Genomic DNA, 22407 nt, shown 5'->3' with positions numbered 1-22407 from the left:
ATGCCAACAACCACTAGGGTGGCTATAACAAACCACTAAAAAAAAAATAAAAAGGATTGGTATGGCAAAGATGTGGAGAGATTGGAACCTGCCATTCAGTTTGGTGATTCCTCAATAAACTAAACAGAACTACCATGTAACCTAACAATTCCACTGCTAATACGCACTCAAAAGAAATGAAAACAAGTATTCAAACTTTTGTATGAATGTTAACAACCGCTCTATCCACTATAATCAAAAAGTGGAAACAACCCAAACGCTAATCAACAGATGAATGAATAAACAAAATGTGGAATATCCATACAAGGAAATATTATTTGTCCATAAAAAGAAATGAAATACTGATCCACGCTACAACATGGATGTATGCTGAAACACGTGAAGTGAAAGAAGCCAGACGCAAAACACTACCTATTGCGTGATTCCATTTAAAATGTCCAGAATTGGCAAATCCATAGAGATAAAAAGTAGATTAGTGGTTGCCAAAGGTTGGGGAAAGGGGGAATGGCAGTAACTGCTAATGGGTACATCCCTTCTTGGGATGGTGAAATGTTCTGGAATTAGATAATGGTGACAGATGTATAAATGTGAATGAATATACTAGCAATCACTAATCTGTATGCTTTATTTTTAATGTTTATTTATTTATTTTTAAGAGAGAGAGTACATGCAAGAGGGGTAAGGGGTAGAGAGAGAATCCCGAGCAGGCTCTGTACTGTCAGTGCAGCGCCCAATACAGGGATTGATCCGAGAAATCAACCATGAGATCATGACTGAGCTGAAATCAAGAGTCAGGTGTTTAACTGACTGAGCCACCCAGGCTCCCCAAACTGTACACTTAAAGGGTGAATTTTAAGGTATGTGAGTTATATCTCAATGAAAGTTAATTTTAGGGTCGCCTGGGTGGCTCACTCGGTTGAGCGTCCGACTTTGGCTCAGGTCATGATCTCGCGGTCCGTGGGTTCAAGCCACACATCAGGCTCTGTGCTGACAGCTCAGAGCCTGGAGCCTGTTTCAGATTCTGTGTCTCCCTCTCCCTCTGCCCCTCCCCGACTTGCACTCTGTCTCTCTCTGTCTCAAAAATAAATAAACATTAAAAAAAATAAAAGTTAATTTTAAAAGTCTATGGCATGGGAATGTAAGCTGGTGCAGCCACTCTGGAAAACAGTATGGAGGTTCCTCAAAAAACTAAAATAGAACTACCCTACCAGCCAGCAATTGCACTACTAGGCATTTATCCAAGGGATACAGGTGTGCTGTTTTGTTTTTTTTTTTAAGGCTTATTTATTTCTGAGACAGAGAGAGACAGAGCATGAGTGGGGGAGAGGCAGAGAGGGAGGGAGACACAGAATCTGAAGCAGGCTCCAGGCTCTGAGCTGTCTGCACAGAGCCAGACGCGGGGTCTGAACTCACCAACTGTGAGATCATGACCTGAGCCGAAGTCGGTTGCTCAACCGACTGAACCACCCAGGCACCCCGGACAGGTATGCTATTTCGAAGGGACACATGCACCCTATGTTTATAGCAGCACTATCAACAATAGCCAAAGTATGGAAAGAGCCCAAACGTCCATTGATGGATGAATGGATAAAGATGTGGTGTGTGTATATATATATATATATATATATATATGTATATATATATATATATATATATAATGGAGTACTACTCGGCAATCAAAAAGAATGAAATCTTGCCATTTGCAACTATGTGGATGGAACTGGAGGGTATTATGCTAAGTGAAATTAGTCAGAGAAAGACAAAAATCCTATGACTTCACTCATATGAGGACTTTAAGAGACAGAAACAGATGAACATAGGGAAGGGAAACAAAAACAATATAAAAACAGGGAGGGGAACAAAACAGAAAAGACTCATAAATACGGAGAACAAACTGAGGGTTACGAGAGGGGTTGTGGGAGGGGGGATGGGCTAAATGGGTAAGGGGCACTAAGGAATCTACTCATGAAATCACTGTTGCACTATATGCTAACTAATTTGGATGTAAATTTAAAAAAATTAAAAAGAAAATTAAAAAGAAAAAAGAAAAAAGAAAAAAAAGTCTATGGCAAATAGCTACAGAGGATTAAGAGCACACTTATGATGAGCCCTGAGTAATATACAGAACTGTAGAATCACTATATTGTACACCTAAAACTAATACAACATTGTATGTTAATTATACTGGAATTAAAAAACAATTTTTTAAAAAGACAAAGAAAAAAGTCTATGGCAAATATTGTTAAATTTTAGATATTACTGTGTTTCTTAGCTACGAAACAAAAAGGAGTATTCGAGTTGTATTACATGCTGTACTTATGTCAAATTACTACACAAGGCTTTCGTTTGTATGTGTTTTTAAGTTTGTGAACTTTATCCAAGCAAAGCAAGTAGACCATTACTTAAGTCTTTGGACTTTCTGCTGTTAGTGTTGCCAATTCTTTGGTTTGTTTTAATGGCATCTCCTGAAATACTATTTGATCTGGAATGTTATTCACAGTATTTAACATGAATGCCTTTGAAGTACCTAGAAAATATAACTGTTTGGGAGACAATAAATTTAGATTTCAGCAGTTCAGAAGAAGACTTAAGAGTTACTAAAAAATCATCACTACTAGAGTTACCACCTACACATCCCAGCCCCTACTAACATAGCCTGGGGGTGATGGGGTTACCTCCTTCTCCTCTGGGCAGTACAGAGGCCCTGTAGGATGCAGAACAGCTTTCTGTGCATAATAAAAGAGCTCTGATATATTCTTCAGGTTTTTTGCTGAACACTGAAAAGAAAGTTAAAAAATTTATACTCTGAAAGCAGTTATGGGAGTTAAAGACAATTTTTAATCAATATAAAGTAATAAGATTGCCTGAAGAAACTGAAAAATACATTTTTCTTTGCTGATATCACAACAGTAATGTCTACAAGAACACAGCAGCCATCTCCAAGTCATCTGTTTTATCTGGTTTACATGACTTCACAAACAGCAGGTAATTTACTCCATCCCCTACCTTCCCACATCTGATTTTAAACCTCAGTTTAGTGAGAATTCACTAGTAAATTTCAAAATCAAACGGTAACGCATACCTCCACACAGGTTTCTATTTCTGTGTACTGGTTCATAATGGGAAGGATGGTCTCCATACTACTGTATTCCACCAGATCGGATTTGTTCCCAACCAGTATCAAAGGCAGCCTGAAATAAAGAGGGTATGTTGTAACAATAAGGAAGGCAAAAGACCTTAAATATCCATTTTGAAGTACATAAACTCATTCTAACTAATAAGCTTTACTTAATCCCCCCCAACACGAACCTTCTACTGTATTCCGCTCTAGTCCCCTAGAGAGCATGTTCATATTCAACAAGTATTTCACTCAGTACTTTTTTTTCAAAAATCTTTAGGTTCATTTATTTTCTTTAGTAAATTCTACACCCAACTCACAACCCTGAGATTAAGAGTCACGAGCTCTTCCAACTGAACCATCCAGGTGCTGAGTACTTATTAAAAGCCAAGTACCATTCTAAGCATTCAGGATATAAGATAGACAAAGTCCCTGCCCATTCTAATAGCGAAAATCAGAAAATGGACAATAAGCAAATAAACAATATACTTCCAATTCCGTAAGTGCTATGAAGAAAATAAACAGGGGAATATGGGACAGAGTAATTGAAGGGGGCTAATTATATAGGAATCAGGGAGAAATCTCTCTGACAAGGTGGTATTTGAGCCAAGAAGTGAAGGATGAAATGGAATGTGCCCTGTGAAGAGCCAGAAAAGAACTGTTCAGGAAGAAAGCACAGCACATGCATAGAGCTCAAATTGAAAAAACATCCTTGTGAGTCCAAAGAACAGAAAAACAGAAAAATGGCAGAGTGGCTGGAGAGTACTAAGCAAAGGGAAAGAGGTGTGACATGGGGTTGGAAAGAGGAACAAAGGACATACACATAAGCTGTGGTGAGGAGTGTGCATTTTTTTATGAGTTTAAAAATGAGAAGCCACTGAAGAATTATGAGTAGGGGAACAACATGATCTGATCAACATTTTAAAATGAGTCATATATTGTCTTTTAGAGATACATACTGAAATGTTTACAGTATGATTTGTTCAAAATGATCCCAATGGGAGGGGTAATAAGCGAAACAAGATGGGTCATGAATTGGTAACTGTTGAAGTGGGATGACAGATACAGAGGGATTCTTTAGACGATTCTACATTTGTGTGTTTGGCTTTTTCCAGTAATAAAAAGTCTTTAAAATGTGGTTGGATTTTAAAAAGCTTGGATTAGAGCAGTGAAGATGGAGAGAAAGTATTCAGATTTGAGATATGTTTTAGAAGCAGAACTGATAGGAGCAACTGGCAGATTAGATATGGAGGTGGAGGGCAAGGCAGGAAATCAGGAAAAATACATAGGTTTTTGGCTGGACAAAATGAGTAGATCTCCTGAGACAGAAAAGATTGATCTGGGGATGAGGTAGGGAGGAGGCAGGGAATTAAGGATTTTGTTTTAGACCAGTTAAATTTGACAGGCCTATCAGAAATCCAAATGGGGACTATCAAAGAGAGTCTAGCAGGGAACTGTTATTTGTACGTCCTGCAAGAGAGCTTGGAAAGAAAGCAAATCATCTTGCTGGAACTCCAAATAGCAAGAGAAATTCTTGCAAGCATTTATTTACCCCCCTAGTATGGTTATGCATAAGGGGAGTGGCCCATTCTATAACCCAAATATAGATTCCTAACAGCCAGGAGGTTTCCAAAGGTAGTGGTTTGCAACTGAAGGGGAGCTCAGAATAGTTTATGGAGCTTAAAAAAAATACACATGTCCAAGCCCTACTCCAAACCTACAGATTCTAAAACTCTAGGGGTGGGGCAAAGGCACATGTAGCCTTTGAAAGTACCTCAGGTGACAGTGATTAAGTGATTAAGAACCACTGTGACAACAGCCCAAGGAAATCCTAAGGAAAAATATATGTGCAACAAACAAAAACTTAAGGTATGAGGCTCAGGAAAGAAGTTACCGGGAAAGTGTAAGGTCCAAAAATGAAGACACAGATCACCTTGGGACAAGTCAACCACAAGAAAAATAAGTATGCTCATAGGATTCAGGGAAGTGGAAAAAACAGCCACACCTGAGAAAGCCCAATTCAATCTTCAAATGTTAAAAAAGCTCCTTTTCCAGCAGGGCTACAAAACTAGTCATAGAATTTCAGGAAGCTGTCCTAGTAAAACTAATTTTTTTAATTCAGTGGTCCAATACAGTGCTTGACAGATCCCAGAAAAAATGCCTCCTCTGAAGAGTCGCCTCTGGAAACAGCTCAAGTGTTCAGCAAGAAAAGCAAGTGTCAGGAGCATAAGGCCATGGGCTCCTCCAAGGCAGCCCTCTCTGACACACCCTTCTGTGTTGACGGCAATGATATTTACCTGTACTGTCTATTACTGTAACCACCAGCCACAAGTGACAAGAGTCTATCACACTGGACACTAGCTCCACAGGGCCATTCTCCCCTTTTCACCTCGTTAAGAAGTCACTACAAAGTTTACAGCTACGGGGGCACCTGGGTGGCTCAGTCAGTTGAGTGTCCGACTCTTGATTTCGGCTCAGGTCACGATCTCACGGTCATGGAATCGAGCATCAAGTTGGCTCTGTGCTGAAAGCTCGGAGCCTGCTTGGCGTTATCTCTCTCCTCTCTCTCTGCCTCTCCCCTGCTCACACTCGTGTTTTTTCTCTCTCAAAATAAATAAGCATTAAAAAAACAACAACAGAGTTTACAGCTATAACAAAGAGGAGCCATCAGAGCTGCAAGACATAGCATATACACAATGCCATCGCAGTCACAAAGTCTGCCTCTGTAAATATATGAGGCAAGGTCAATGACCATGTTCATCTGTTTAGAACCACATCTTTATAGTTTCAAGGCACAAAAATGTCCAACCAAAAGAGAAATCTGATTTTCCTAATGTTTAAAAATACTCAAATGCTTCATAAATAACATGTTCAATTGATTAATACTGAAAGAAAAATTTTTGATTTCCATTTTCACTTAAAACTGAAAACATCTATACCCAAAGCTATCATTCTGCTCAGAAAAATACAGAAGGTGTGCTCTCTTACTTTTTCCCATCACGCCTATATCTTCCAAAGAATTTCAAAGAAATCTCCCTGTATGAATTCCTAAATAAAGATCTCTAGGGCGCCTGGATGGCTCAGTCGGTTAAGTGTCCGACTTTGGCTCAGGCCATGATCTCACGGTCTGTGAGTTCGAGTCCTGCATCCAGCTCTGTGCTGACAGCTCAGAGCCTAGAGCCTGGAGCCTGCTTTGGATTCTGTGCCTCCCTCTCTTTCTGCCCCTCCCCTACTCATGCTGTCTCTGTCTCAAAATAAAAACATTAAAAAAATTTTTTTTTTTAAAGTGGAAGGTTTACAGCTGTTCTCTGTACTATTTCTTGCAACGTTTCTCTCAAGTTTGAAATTTTTCAATATAGCAAGTTGCAGAGGAAAAAAAAAATACCTGCTGTCTTTGTCCGTTCTTTCATTTATGAGAGGAATCCATCGACTTGTTACCTAAAAAAAAAATTAACAAGAGCTAAACCATGATGTGGCTCTTCTCTGAAAAATACTCTGTCCTTGGACCCCTAAAACTCTAAGCTGAAGATCAGTTTTATTTTTTACTGGGGTGCCGGGACCAATGATCACCCACTGCCTGGGTACCAAAAAATTTTGCTTCTGAAATCTCTTGATGTCTATTCTGTACAAAGAGCAATGGAGCTGCCCTACGTGTGCCACTCACAACAGAAGCCCTTTTTTGAGGATCAATTTTAAAAGTGCCCTCACTGAAATTTAACTAAATATAGTGAAAAAACTCACACATTCATACCTTATCAATAGAATGCTTGTTGTTAACAGCATAAACTATGCAGATGACATTAGCCTATAAGAGAAATTAAGAAATTAACGGCATTTTAAAATAATACAAATGTAAATGGTAACATTTAATTACCAACTAGCTAATATATTTGGGCTAAAGGAAGAATAAATTTTGAAACCTAAAAAAACCCCAAAGTTAGCATGCTTCAAGAGGAAAAATTCCTAAGGACTTATAGCAAAAAAACATACTCAAAGCAATAACAACAAAGAATTGAAAGAGCCTAAGTGAGAGAATGAAAAAGACAAGACACAGAATCATCGATGTTTTCCCACATAAAAACCTGCAACTATTTTTTTTAACTCACCTGTGATATCTCTTGATGAAGCTGTTCATCACTCTGTTCTGCTTCTACAAATGACAAAGTCAAAAAATGTCCATTATTTTAAACATTTTCATAAAAACGAATGACGAAGCTAACATCTACACGGCACCCGCCCAATATCCTTCATCCCTCGTGTCATCTACACAGTGTAGTGCCAGATGAGGTGGCAAAGACAAGGGCAAGCCAGGGAAAGGAAAGAGCTGGGCTATGATAAGGAAGCTGGCTGGCACTGAAAGACAAGTCTAGCAGAGGATAAGTCAGGCACTCGAGAGCAGAAGGCATTGTGTGATAAATCTAGGCCAGCATCTGATCCAGAGTTGAGAAGGGTCAGGCCAAAGAGATCAGAAACCCAAGCTAGAAGACTAGGTGGAGGAGTCAGAAGCCCAGACAAAGAGTCCATACACACAGGGTCAGAAGGCCAGGTGAGAATCTGGGCAATACAAGGTAGGGAGCAGGCCCCAGAAGCAAAACTGGAGCATGATAATAGAGTCCAGAATTCCCTTTCTAGCATATTATCTCTGGCTGGAACAGGCCTAATGGTAGATGTGCATATAACCCCACAGTGCAGTTATACCATCCTTACAAACAGATTTTAATTTTTAGAGCAGTTTTAAATGCGTAGCAAAATTGAGTGGAAAGTACAGAGATTACCTATATACCTCCTGACCCCACATAGCTTCCCACATTATGAATATTCCCCATCAGAGTGGGACATCTATTACAATGGACTCCCTTTTTTATTTATGGTTTTCTTTTAAGTTTTTATTGTTAAGTAATCTCTACACCCAACATAGTGCTTGAACTCACAACCTCGAGATCAAGAGAGTCACACGCTCCAATGACTGAGTCAGCTGGGCACTGCTCCTTTTTTTTTTTTTTAAAGAAGTCCTAAAGCAAGCAAAATAATTTAGTGATTAAATAGTAAGTACTAGAGTAAGTAGTAGAGTAAATAGAGTAAGTACTAGAGTAAATAGTAAGTAGGCACCTGGGTAGCTCAGTCGGTTAAGCGTCTGACTTCGGCTCAGGTCGTGATCTCACAGTTCATGAGTTCAAGCCTCATGTTGGGCTCTGTGCTGATCACTCAGAGCCTGGAGCTGCTTCAGATTCTATGTTTCCCTCTCTCTGCCCCTCCCCAATTCATGCTCTGCTCTCTCTCTCTCTCTCTCTCTCTCAAAAATAAACATTAAAAAAAAAAAAAAAAAAAAAGGTAAGTACTAGGGATGCCTGGGTGGCTCACTTAGTTAAGTGTCTAACTTCAGCTCAGGTCATGATCTCAGGGTTCATGAGTTTGGGCCCCATATCAGGCTCTGGGCTGACAGCTTGGAGCCTGCTTTGGAGATCCTCTGTCCCCGTCTCTCTCTGCCCCTCCCCAGCTTGTGTTCTCTCTCACTCTCAAAATAAACAAACATTAAGAAAAGAAAAAAAAAAAAAAAAAAGTAAGTACCAGTGGGTAGAAAATTTTTAAATTATTAAGTGATACAAATGTGCTTCTATTATCATATAATGTAAACAAGCTGACAACTGTTTTATCTATTATTTGGGGAAGGGAATAAAGGCTGATAAGTTAAAGAACGAATTTAGAACTCAACAAATTCTCAAATGCACAACTCTTTCTACATGCCTGATAACAAAACTAATCTAGAACTTACTTCTGCAAACAGGCCAATTCAAGGAGGGTAATGATTTAACTACTACTTGTCATTTGCCATCTCTCTCCTTCCTTTTCATTATTATGGAGCCCAACTTAGTAAATTTGGGACAGAAAACTGCAAGATGGAGGCTTTATGTGGAGTGTGAGGTGGGGGGAGATACAAATGAGATAAGAGTCATAAATGATTATTTGCTGCTAGAGAAAAAGGAACACCTATCTTTGAACACTTTTTCGGAGGACTATTAAATTAACCCTACAGCGCCACCCACAAGAGGATATTCATTACCTGAGTAATCTACGATGTGTGTTGGAACTCTCTCAGGGGTAACATCAGCTGGAATGGTAATTTCTTCTGCCCGTGGAGGAACCTTCATTAGCAAACAAATAAAGGAAAAAACCCTTTGGATATTATCAACCAAACTTGTTAACAGAGCATGTAAATTCATCTGTATTAGCCCCTTTCACCCATACCTGCCCTTTCAAGATTTATTACACTTTTAAATGCTTATTTTTTGTGCTTTACCAGAGTCAAGTATATACACGTTTTTTTTTTCTTTTAATTCTTTTGAGAGACAGACAGACAGACACACACACACACACACACACACACACACACACACACACACACAGAGTTCGAGTAGGGGAGGGGCAGAGAGAAAGACTGGAGACACAGAATCAGAAGTAGGCTCCAGGCTCCAAGCTGTCAGCACAAACCCAATGCGAGACTTGAACTTACGAGCCATGAGATCATGACCTGAGCAGAAGTTGGATGCTTAACCAACTGAGCCACCCATACGCCCCGGGATTCAAGTATATATTAAAAGCTACGTGACAAAATATTTCTTTTAAAAAAGTATGTACAGGGGCGCCTGGGTGGCTCAGTCGGTTCAGCGTCCGACTTCGGCTCAGGTCATGATCTTGCGGTCCGTGAGTTCGAGCCCCGCGTCAGGCTCTGTGCTGACAGCTCAGAGCCTGGAGCCTCCTTCCGATTCTGTGTCTCCCTCTCTCTCTGACCCTCCCCTGTTCATGCTCTGTCTCTCTCTGTCTCAAAAATCAATAAACGTTAAAAAAATAAATTAAAAAAAAAAAAGCATGTACATTGCTACCTGTGTGGGCATAATGCATATTAAGGATACTTCGGATCTGATGCAGCCTAAAACAATACTTAAATTAATTTGGTGTTTCAAACATTTGATTTTTATTTTATTTATTTTTTTCAACGTTTATTTATTTTTGGGACAGAGAGAGACAGAGCATGAACGGGGGAGGGGCAGAGAGAGAGGGAGACACAGAATCGGAAACAGGCTCCAGGCTCTGAGCCATCAGCCCAGAGCCTGACGCGGGGCTCGAACTCACGGACCGCGAGATCGTGACCTGGCTGAAGTCGGACGCCTAACCAACTGCGCCACCCAGGCGCCCCTCAAACATTTGATTTTTATTTTATTTTTTATTTATTTTTTTTTTTTCAACGTTTATTTATTTTTGGGACAGAGAGAGACAGAGCATGAACGGGGGAGGGGCAGAGAGAGAGGGAGACACAGAATCGGAAACAGGCTCCAGGCTCTGAGCCATCAGCCCAGAGCCTGACGCGGGGCTCGAACTCACGGACCGCGAGATCGTGACCTGGCTGAAGTCGGACGCCTAACCGACTGCACCACCCAGGCGCCCCTCAAACATTTGATTTTTATTTTATTTTATTTTATTTTTTTTATTTTTTTTTTCAACGTTTATTTATTTTTGGGACAGAGAGAGACAGAGCATGAACAGGGGAGGGGCAGAGAGAGAGGGAGACACAGAATCGGAAACAGGCTCCAGGCTCTGAGCCATCAGCCCAGAGCCTGACGCGGGGCTCGAACTCACGGACCGCGAGATCGTGACCTGGCTGAAGTCGGACGCCTAACCGACTGCGCCACCCAGGCGCCCCTCAAACATTTGATTTTTAAAATGCTGTTTTCATTCTATTTTGTTGAAAGTTTAAGATGCTATACAAATGAGGAACTATGTTAATCCAAAGCAATTCTCAAATAAAATAATAAATGATCAAAATTCATTTCTTCTCGAAGATAACCGGCTACATAGGCCTTGCTTAATGAATCCATTTTTTAGAAAGACTATGATTTTTTAATACATTAAAAATGCTTTATCCACACCCAAGAGGACAGTGCTAAAATGACAAGTCTAAACTAAGTTAAACAATCAGAGAAAACATTTAGGTATTATACTCTGAGTAATCATATGACAATGTGTTTCATTTCACAAATTAAGTACTTACTTATTTAGCTATCTTACTTAAGAACAGAAAAAAGCAAAAGAAACAATGAATGGTCATGTGGTATTTGTAGCTGCTGAGAACACTACCACATAATGTATCAAACTCCTGTCTGAACAGTGAATTTATGCATTTCTAACTAAACAAGAGTAAAAAAAAAAAAAAAAAAAGGGAAAAATGCAAATTATGGAGCTAATAGTACCGACTATGTGAAGACACAGAATAAAGGAGAAGTAACATTCACCCCATTTGCATCAATAGCATTTCCCAAAACAAAATTCTAACTTTACATAAGGCCTTAGCCAGCAGTCCCTCATCCTGGAACTTCCAGAATATAAATAAATATATTGCAAGTAATAATAAAACCACCTTACTTTTGGTGGCACTCTACTATTATTAAGCAATTCTCATTTGAGACACAACAATCCTTTGAGTTTAGGTAAAGGTGGGATGAATTAGTTTCTTCACCTGTAAAATGATGCAATGGATAATATTAAAGATTCTCAAATACATGTGTCAGAATCCTAATGGTTCTAATGCCTCAAAGACTGGAGAGTGTCAGATGGAAGGCAGGCAGGAAACCAGCAGACCTTTTACCCTTACTTCAAACTAAAGGAATACTCACCTGTTTTATATTTAAGAAAGGATTAACAGCTTAGATGATCTCTAATAATCCCTTCCAGCTCCCATTTTACAGATGAGACAACTAAGGCACAGAGATGAGAAACGTCCTAGCCAAGATCAGAGTAGGAAAAGCAGGAGCACCTGATGGCTCAGTCAGTTAAGCATCCAACTCTTGATTTCTGGCTCAGGTCATGATCTCACGGTTCGTGAGTTCAAGCCCCATGCTGGGCTCTGTGCTGATGGTACGGAGCCTGCTTGGGATTCTCTCTCCCTCTCTTTCTGCCCCTCCCCTGTTTGTGTGTGCACAAACATGCTTACTCTCTCTCTGTCCCTCTCTCTCTCAAAATAAACTAAAAAAAGGCAGGCAGGCAGGCAGGCAGGCAGGAAGGAAGGAAGAAAAAAAGAAATGGGGCGCATGGGTGGCTCAGTCAATTAAGCATCCGACTTGGGCTCAGGTCTTTATCTCACAGTTTGTGAGTTTGAGCCTCGTGTTAGGCTCTGTGCTGACAGCTCAGAGCCTGGAGCCTGCTTCAGAGTCTGTGTCTCCCTCTCTCTCTGCCCCTCACCTGCTCGCACTCTGTCTCAAAAATGCATAAACTTCAAAAATAAAAATTAAAAAAAAAAGAAATAGAAAACGTAGGAAGAACAAAGGACTTAGGTGGGCTCAGATCTAGTTTGATTCTTTCTCCTGCACTATATTTCAGGGATGTCTTGTGTAACTAATATGAGCCTTTTTAAAGTCATAACTGTCAGAAAGGAAACACATCCAAAAAAAGAGCAGAATTTATTTCATTTTAACTCAATTTTGATAAATTTAAAAGATTTTAAATATAGAAAAGATAAAAATGTTTACCTCTTCTGGGAATTCTTCACTGACCAGGGACATAATCAGTGATGTCTTCCCAACTCTAGCTGTGAAAACAAACATCATTATTTTAATAAAGTGTTTAGGTTCTATATAAACTCAAATTCACCAACCACACAGCAAAGTCTGTTATTCATTAGACAAAATCAGAGTTATCCAAATCACCAAGTTTTACAATACTTAAAGTACAACTCTTGTTTTTTGCTTAGAAAAGTTACACATCCCTTTAAAACAAAAAAATTACCAAAATACAACGGAAAAGTTAAAATCTCCCCAAATATCCCCCTTTACCAGTTTAATACATGTAGACTCCCAGATTTTTTCCACACTTACAGTAACATACTATAATTCCCTACACAATTTACTAGTAGAATCATAGTATTTATACTATTTTACAGTCTTCCCTTATCATTTAATTATGCACTTGGGCCATATTCCTTGTCAATATGTAAAATCTCCTGGGGGTGGGGAGAAAGGTGAAGGTAAAGTTAGTTTTTTTTTTATTTTTTTTTTTTAACGTTTATTTATTTTTGAGACAGAGAGAGACAGAGCGTGAACAGGGGAGGGGCAGAGAGAGAGGGAGACACAGAATCCAAAACAGGCTCCAGGCTCTGAGCTGTCAGCACAGAGCCCAATGCGGGGCTCGAACTCACGGACCGTGAGATCATGACCTGAGACGAAGTCGGACGCTCAACCGACCAAGCCACCCAGGCGCCCTAAGGTAAAGTTATTCAATGGATACAGAGGTTTTGCTGGGGATGATGAAAAAATTTTAGATGTAGAAAGTGCTGATGGTTATACAACACTGAATGTATTTAATGCCCCTTAAGTGTACTCTCAAAAATGGTTAAAATGTCAAATAATACGTCTTATATATTTTGTCACAATTTTTAAAAACAGCAACAGGAAATCCATTTTATATTAACATAAAAAATCTTATATTATTTCTTGGCAGCTGTATAAGAATCTATTGTAAGATATGTCATAATTTATTAATGCAGTGTCCTAACAATGAACACTGCTCAAGTTTTCACCTTTATAAACCATGCTGCAATGAACATTTCTACAGGATAAATGCCTAGAAGTGGAACTCAAGTTAGCCTCCATAATCTCTTTTATTTTTAATAAATATTGTTAAATTACCTCTAAAAAAAACCCAAAACTAATTTACATCCTCACCAGTAGAAGACCAGAGTGTCTGCTTTGGGTATCCTTACGTTTTTGTCTTTCTTGGGGAATCATATTGAAAGGCTTAGAAGAGCAAGAGTAACTTCCTGGTTACATTTCTAACCTCACAAGATTTTCAATGCACAAACTTAAAAATCTTAATTTTCATTCTGAAATTTTACTTCCATTCCCTTTCCATTCACTTTCTGATCATCTACATTCAACTGCTTATCAACTGAACTCTTTCGTGATCCTAGAGGAAAACAGTCCACCTACCTATTCGTCTCTGCCATAATGGCAAATTACTTTCCAAAGGTAAAGTCTAGATATGAAAGAACTGGAAAATTTTAAAGCGAAGAAAAGTCACATTCCTTTTTTAAATGACTAAAAGAAAGGGTGACTAACAACACAAGTCAAGTCTCTGGAAAATGATGAACGGCTGGAAAAAAGAGTACTGGTCATACAACTCAGAGGATGTGCTGCTAACAAGTTGCATGCGCTAGTGGAGGGCCAGAGTGGAGGGTTCGAGGATCTTTTCAGTTTACTTGTGTGAGAAGGCTTGGGCCTTTTTCAAGTAGCTAACCGTGAGATAACATTTCCCTGAGTTCCGACCATGGTAGTGAGTCCAGAACCCATCATCACACAACTGCTAGAATCCAGTTATCCATGTGAGTTCATCCAGCTCCCTGCAAACATTTGCAGGTGCAGAACCCGGGACCCAGAAACAGTGATTTTCTCAAGGTCTCACTAAACAATTAGTTGCAGACTTAAGAGAATAGCCCATCCTCTGATGACTAAGCCAGTGTTCTTTCTCTTTATTATGACATAGTTTTAAAAAATATTGTTAACACACAATACAGAAAAGGAATAATGGCCTCTAAAGTCAGCAAGCACAACATATACAAATACTATGTAAATTAATTAAAATATCCACTGATTCACTGGTGACTAATCCAACAGCTCTGGTTCCTTTTTTTTTTTTTTTTTTTTTTTTTTGTAATTTATTTTGAGAAAGTATCACTTACAGAAAAATTGCAAAAATAGTACAAAGGAGTCACGTCTATTCTGTAACCCAAACCCCCAAATGTTAACATTTTACCACATTTGCATTATCGTTTCCCCCCTCTCCCACCCCCAACTCTCTATATTTTTTAAACCATTTAAGAGTAGGTTGTGATGATGTCTCTTTACCCGTAAGCACCTTAGGATGTATTTCCTAAATACAAGTGCGTTGTCTTATTTATCATAACCACAGTGTACTGTCAAGATCAGGGAATTAATTTAATACTAATACAATGCTGTTGTCTAGTCTGTTGACCTCATTCACATCTCACCATTTGTTCCATTACCATCTTTTACAAAAAAAAAAATCTTTTTCTACCCCCAGGATCAAATGCAACATTTGGTTGTCATGTGTCTTTAGTCTCTGGCTTGGAAGAGTATCTTTCATGATCTAGACATTTTTGAAAAACCCAAACCATTTAATTTGTAGAATAGCTCTCAATTGGGTTTCTATAATGTTATCTCATGATTAATTTCAGATTTTACATTTTGGGCAGGACTGGCCCAGAAATGATACTGTATCCTTCACAGTACATCACAGCAGAAGGGAGATGATGGCAATTTGTCCCATTACTGGTGATGTTAACTATCGTCCCTTGGAGGAGGTGGTGTCTGCCAGGTTATTATTTTTCTCTTTGTAATTAAAAAGTAACCCGTGAGAAGATACGTTGAGACCACGAAAATATTCTGTTTCTCATCAAACTTTTGCCTCCTAGTTTTAGCAGCCATTCATGATTCTTGTCTTGTGTTGCTACAGGGGTTGCTAGATGGTGATATTTCTATTTCTACCAATCCTTCCACATTACTTTGCATTCTACTTTGAGGAAACACTCCCTTCTGATTTGTAACAGCATGGTCTTGTGGACTCCTACATTATTCCACGTGTTATAATCCACTACTGTCATTATCTGGAGGCTCAAATTGTTCCATTTTACTTTCAAAAAGGGCATTTATGCAGGTATAAATCAGCATTACTATATGATCCATTTTATAAATGAATATGTACTCACACCAAAAAAAACAAAAACAAACAAACAAAAAAACCCAGAAAGGATATATACACCAACAGCAGTTATCTCTGAAGTAAATGTAGCTTTTTTTGTGTTTTGTGCTTTCACATATTTTCCCAATTTTCTACAACAAAAATATACAATTTTTGCTACTAGAAAATGTTAACAAGTACTATTTTATAGTCATAATTTTTAGCAGTAAAAATTGGCATGTTCTAAATTTATAGATGGCCACTGAAATTTACCTACTGACATGTAAAATGCATTCTTTCATCCCTTCAACAAATATTTCTTGAGCACTTCTATATACCAGGCACTATTCCAGGGTGCCAGGGATACCACTGATCATAGCACTAGGTATCCCTATTTTTTATATATATTTTTAAATTTTTATTATTTATTATTATTTTTAGAGAAAGAACACAAGCGGGGAAGAGAGGCAGAGGAAGAGAGAGAGAGAGAGAGAGAGACAGAGAGAATGAATGAATGAATTAATTAATCTATCTTAAGCAAGCTCCATGCTCAGCACAGAGCCCGACACAGGGCTCAATCCCACAACCCTGGGATCATAACCTGAGCCGAAATTAACAGTTTGACACTCCACCGACTGAGCTACGCAGGCACCCCCTCACGGAGATTATATTTCAACAGATTTAAGAGATTTTCACCAATAAGAGATTTTCACATCAGGATAAAAAGCAAAAATTTAAAAACTAGCCATCCTTGATTCACCCTTCCTCTATACTGAACACTTAAACTCTGTCAAAACTTCCTTTGAAAATTTTTTTATCAAAAAATTTGTTGATGTTTATTCAATTTTTGAGAGAGTGAGAGAGACAGAGTACAAGTGGAGGAGGGGCAGAGAGAGGGAGACACAGAATCGAAAGCAGGCTCCAGGCTCTGAGCTGTCAGCACAGAGCCCCACATGGGGCTCAAACCCACAAACCGAGAGATCATGACCTGAGCCGAAGTTGGAAGCTTAACCAACTGAGCCATCCAAGCACCCCTCCTCTGAAATTTTAAATATTCACTCCTTCCTCTCTGTTCCCACTTTTCCCTAATTATGGGACTCTTACTGAAACACCTCTCTATTCCCAACTTTCTCCCCGCCTCCTCCAATCTCTCCTCTTACTAAAATCTATCAACAATACAAATGCCACTCCATCTTTTCATTTTCTCAGCTCATCAAAAGCCTTGACTCTCAATTACCTACCACATCGAGGCAAAACTCTTCTGCTGGCCTTTGAAAATCATGCAATTCATAATTTAACCTCACTTCATCTACCCAACCTCATTGCTCACTATTCCCACACACACAATTTGCTCACATAAGGCCATTCTGCTCTGTGCAAGCACAAACAAGCTATGATGAATCTTGCCTCCTCACAAGGTTTTCTTCATCTAAAACATCAGTCAGTCCCTCTCTCCCGTCGACTTTTCCAAATGTTAACCAACTCTGGAGGACAGCTCAAATTCTGCCTCATCCTTAAAAACATCCCAGGACTACTGTAGACCTCCTTTCCCCCTCTGAACTACTTTTGTGCCACCTAACCTACATCAAACAGTTATGAATGGAAGGTGCATACTTCACATGTATGTGTCTACATTAACACAATAATCTAATATTTGAAAACCCTTGGATAATGAACTGAATTTTCTAATTTTATATGAATGGGAGAAAGACTTCTAGCACATCGACCAGACTGACTTCATTTGACTTGCTTTCACCTCGCCCAAGCACAACAGCATTGCTACTGCTTCAGCACTGCCGTTTAGGAAATTAAGTTCCACCTCGTGGAGCATCTATCCCATTCAAAGCTCAACAACAACTGCAAAGCTGTGAACGCCAGGGGGAAAAAAATTCTAAAATTACTTTTTTCGATTTGTCTTTAATAGAAAATAATTAATGTTGAAATTTCAAATAATATCAAAGGAGGGTGTGATATAACAAAGAATCCATCTGGTCTTCATCCCCACACAGTTCCTGGCAGAAAGCTTCAAAACGCCTTGGAAGTTCCCATGTGATAGGAGTGTGTTTTGTTATAGTCTCTTTCAACCATACTTGAGTTATCCTAATGAGGTGACTCATTAAGGAGAGGGGAGGGCCTAGATAGGCCCTAGATAGGAGGATGGGGATTGGTTGCCAGAAAAACTATCCATGTGATTAGTGGGTTGGAACTTCCAGCTCCACCCCAACACCTATCAGTGTGGTGGGGGGCGGTGGGTAGAGGGAGCCCACAGATGGAGTTCAATCACACAGTCAATGATATAATCAATTGTGCCTACATAATGAAGCCCCATATAAAAACCCTGGACATCAAAGCTCAGGGGAGCTTCCTAGTTGGTGAACAGATTGATGAACCAGGAAGGTGGTGCACTCTGACTCCACAGGGACAAATGGTCTTGGCTCAGGATCCTTCAACACCTTGCCCTATGTACCTCTTAATCTGGCTGTTCATTTGTGTAACCCTGAGTATAGCACTTTCCCAAGTTCTGTGAGTTGTTCTAGTGAATTATCAAGTCTAAAGGCATTGTAGAAAGCCCCAAATTTGTAGTCAGCCAGGAAGAAGAGTGGATAGTCTGGGGACCCCACTTGTAGCTGGTGTCTAAAGTAAGGGTAATCTTGTTGGGGACCTTGCCCTTTAACTTGTAGGATCTGATGCTACCCCAGGTGGTTAATGTCAAAACTGAAATGAATTGTAGAACGCCCAGTGTCAGACAATCGTCAGAAAGAAGAGGGCACGACAGTTTTGTATTTATAAAAAGTAGGGATGGCTCAAAAAACTGAGAAACACTGTAACAGAACTATCCAAGAGTACAAGTTCCACTCTGGAATATTTTCCCGGACCTGGACCAAACTAGAAAATAAACAAACAAAAAAAACCAAAACAAAACAAAAACCTAAAAGATCATGTAGAGAATATTAACTTATGCTTCTACATGACCCATCTTACTTGTGCAGACTCCTTCCATTAATTCATTTGAGAAGTATTCACCTGATTGCCTTCCAAGCACAAAACTTAATTTTAGATACTCTATGGGGATAATATGGAAAATGTATTAAACAAGATAAAATTGCTATGAAAGAAGTATGGATCAAGTACTATGTTCAATCACTCTTGAAAAACGGGAAGGTGGGCAGGGAAGGATGGGAAGAGAATACTTACTTTTCTCAGAAGTCTCTAAATATAGCAGAAAATTGAAAATCTCATAAAAGAAGCTTATAGTTTGGTCACAAGGAGGAAAATTGAATAATCAGTTAAGACATGTATGTTTCTTAAGACAGTGTTGTGACTGTGTAACAGGCAACCTTCTAGCACATCACTAGTGGTCTCCTGAAGGACTTCCTAGACCTTGGGGAAAACATTACTTTTCCTACCAGCTACTGAGTATCTCTAGAAAGACTAAGGAACAAATATTTCATTATTACCCACAGGAAATTCCACAAGGGCAGAGAATGTGTCTTTCTTGTTCACTGTTGAATCTTAGCTGCTAGCAAATGCTCTTAGTAAATGGAGCTTATGGCTTAGCGGTTAAGAGCACAGATTTACAATTTAGGAAGAGTGGCTGGTTACTTCTGAGAGAAAGAGAAGGAAATGCAAGGGGCTTCAACTGATTGGTAATGTTTTATTTATTAAGCTAAGTGATGGGTATTTGTTATATTATTCTTTATACCTTTGATATAAATTTTTCACCAAAACAAAAGGAAAACAATACAGGCTTCAGAATCAGACAAGACTGGACTGAAACCTTAGTTCCAGTACTGACTAGCTGTGTTTCCTCAGGCAAGTAATCAAGCCTCAGTTTGTCCCTCTATATAGTGCTGAACAGCTTCAGCAGAATTGGTAAGAGAATTAAGACGACAGATAATACAACGCTTAGGACAATACCTGACAAACATAAAATACACAAATGATAGTTGTTGCGATGATCATGAGCACAGTTTAAATTAAAGGAGTTAAGGGGGCGCTTGGGTGGCTCAGTCGATTAAGCGTCCGACTTCACCCGGGTCACGATCTCGCGGTCCGTGAGTTCGAGCCCCGCGTCAGGCTCTGGGCTGATGGCTCAGAGCCTGGAGCCTGCTTCCGATTCTGTGTCTCCCTCTTTCCCTGCCCTTCCCCCGTTCATGCTCTGTCTCTCTCTGTCTCAAAAATAAATAAACGTTAAAAAAAATTTTTTTTAAATAAAAATAAAAAAAAAAAATAAAGGAGTCAAGGGAGTATGAGAATGGGCCAGAAATTTCGGATTTGGGAATCAGCTAATTAGCAGTATAACCTTGTGTTGCCACTGACTCTCTCTGGGCCTCAATTTTCTCAACAGAACAAAAGAAAGAAAGAAAACAGAAAGAAAGAAAAAAGGACCAGATGCTATCAATGTGTACACTCTGCGAGTAATCTAAACTATCATGTAGCACACCTAGAAGACTGGCCTGCAACAGATGAAAAAGTGCATATGACATGTACCTTACAGTACCCTAGCAATGGCAGACAGATCTCCAAGTTGTATCTGTTATCTATTTTAGTTGTGGATGGGAAAGTGATCGGTGAGGAACATTCATGTATCTGTAAGAACAAAGTGGACTCAAGTGGGACCAAGCCAATATGGGGTCCAGAAATCTGTAGAACTTGCTGACTTATAATGAGCATTTTGTAACTTTTCTCCTTAAATAACTGCTTCCGTTATGGCCTTGTTTAGGGTCCCAGAAACGCCAAACCGTTTGCTAGCTCAGGGTAGTATTCATCTCAACATCCACAGTGGTCCATTCTAACTCCACATGACGATGCATAATGGAGGCAAAATAGCTTAACGTGAACCACGCCAATGCCCTTTATTCCAGCATCAGAAAACCTAGAACTTGGCCCTCCTGCCTATTTTTTACTCTTGGCAACTGAGGCTGCAGAGCAAGAGTGCATTTGGGAAAGAGCCCTAATCAAGTTCCTTGCAAAGGGCGGTGATGTCTGAGCTAAGACAACACACAGCAGAGTTCTGTCACCTGATGGCAGAATGCCTCTGCGGTGAAGTCCAATTGCGTCCACCAGGCCCTGTATGTTATTTATTTTAGTAAGTGGTAAAACTCCCAGGTACTTAAAACAACAGACCTTTTAGAAGATCCAATGCTTGTACAATTCCTGTGACCTTTGAACTTCTGGGTCTTTTTCCCTAGTGTCTCCAAAATCCCACAACTACTGCCAGCACAGATGTTCCCAGAAACTGTTCCATTTCTGCAGGGCTCTCCGGGACATCTTACGTATCTCTACACTCTTATCCATGATCAACTATTTATTAAGAATGGGAAAAATGAGGGGCACCTGGGTGGCTCAGCTGGTTAAGCGTCCAACTCTTGATCTCGGCTCAGGTCATGATCTCACAGTTCAAGAGATCAAGCCCCACATCGGCGGGCCTGCTTGGAATTCTCTTCCCCCCCCCCCCCCCACCAAAAAAAATAAACCTAAAGAAAAAAAAAAGGAATGGGAAAAATGAATCAGATGTTCAATAACTCAGATGCTCATTGTTACCCAAAAGAAAAACAAGTCTCCCTCCTGCTTGGTCCTTGAGAAATTTGCCTGCCTTAATACCCTTAAGACCTTGATTCCCCTCAGATTCCCTTTTCAGAATTACCTTTTTAAAAATCTGCTTGTATCCCCCCACTCCAAAGCCCTGACAAGTCTCAGAAGAAATCTACCTAACTTTCAATCCATAGATCAAAATGTTAAACAAAAATGATCAAAATTAAGTCAAACACCAACATTAAGTGGCTTATTAGTTTCCAAGAAAGCTAAAGACTATTGCTCCTTAATCACAACCACTTAGGCTCTCTTAGCAAAGTTCAGGCCTTCAACAGGTGTTCCGTGTTACTTTTGAAGTCCCCTCCCTCACCATGACCCTTACGTGTCATCCATTCTTCCTCATCTTTCTGCTTAAAACTCAGGAGAACACCCCTTTTCCGAGCCATCGTCCCTTTCTTCTTTTCCCAGCAATATTTCCAGAAAAGAAAGCCCAACATTCTGAGGCAATTCAGATTTCTTCACAGCTCAGCTCAACAAGGCAGTTCTGGCTGCCTGTGCAGCAGCAGGCTCCTGCCAAAACACAAACCTGCCACCAGGTCTACTCCGACAAGGCAGGCCTCAGAGACAGAAAAGGAACCCCCACCCCCAGCAGGAGAAGGGCACTGTAAACACTGCAACAATTAAAGAGCTTTATGATGCTTGATGATACAGACAGTGGTACCAAAAAGTAAGAAGCATTCCATTTAAGTTATTTATATGGGTACTATCATTTAGAGTATGGCATTTTCATTTATTTATTCATTCGTATTGTGCCTCACCCATTAAAGAATCTGATGCAGTTTAGTACTCACTACAATAAAACAACCGAATCTAGTTTCTGAAGTAATTGTATAATAGGCCTTTTAAAAATCAAACACGAATTTCCTTCACATAAAAATCCGAGAGTGATTTCCTCTTTAAAAAAAAAAAAAAAGTTTAAAATTAGAGCGAGACACATTATAGTGAATTTA

General features: G+C 39.5%; 1 protein-coding gene and 1 non-coding gene across 12 annotated transcripts in view; both read right to left on the bottom strand.

Moving 5' to 3' along the window:
• RHOT1 (ras homolog family member T1) overlaps positions 1 to 22407 on the bottom strand; it is a 76920-nt gene that overhangs the window by 33567 nt on the left and 20946 nt on the right. For 10 of the 11 annotated variants that reach the window (XR_006714823.1, XM_045488044.1, XM_045488049.1 and 7 more), the window contains exons 2-8: positions 12640 to 12698; positions 9180 to 9261; positions 7225 to 7268; positions 6870 to 6923; positions 6504 to 6556; positions 3083 to 3191; positions 2676 to 2777 (exon numbers count right to left, since the gene is read on the bottom strand). Coding sequence is in view for 10 of the 11 variants with exons in the window: in XM_045488049.1 (XP_045344005.1) it covers positions 2676 to 2777; positions 3083 to 3191; positions 6504 to 6556; positions 6870 to 6923; positions 7225 to 7268; positions 9180 to 9261; positions 12640 to 12698 (503 nt within the window). In the remaining variant the exon portion in view is untranslated. Of the gene's footprint in view, positions 1 to 2675; positions 2778 to 3082; positions 3192 to 6503; positions 6557 to 6869; positions 6924 to 7224; positions 7269 to 8052; positions 8131 to 9179; positions 9262 to 12639; positions 12699 to 22407 lie in introns of those variants that run through there. The other variant, XM_045488050.1, reaches the window with a different exon arrangement.
• LOC123604745 lies at positions 6665 to 6798 on the bottom strand. Its single transcript, XR_006715476.1, has one exon. It is a non-coding gene; the product is annotated as a U11 spliceosomal RNA (small nuclear RNA).

The sequence above is a fragment of the Leopardus geoffroyi genome, chromosome E1 (assembly GCF_018350155.1).
Source record: "Leopardus geoffroyi isolate Oge1 chromosome E1, O.geoffroyi_Oge1_pat1.0, whole genome shotgun sequence".
In the NCBI taxonomy this organism is placed as follows: Eukaryota; Metazoa; Chordata; class Mammalia; order Carnivora; family Felidae; genus Leopardus; species Leopardus geoffroyi.
Note: the sequence above shows the minus strand (reverse complement) of the source record. Positions and strands in the feature narration are given on the sequence as shown.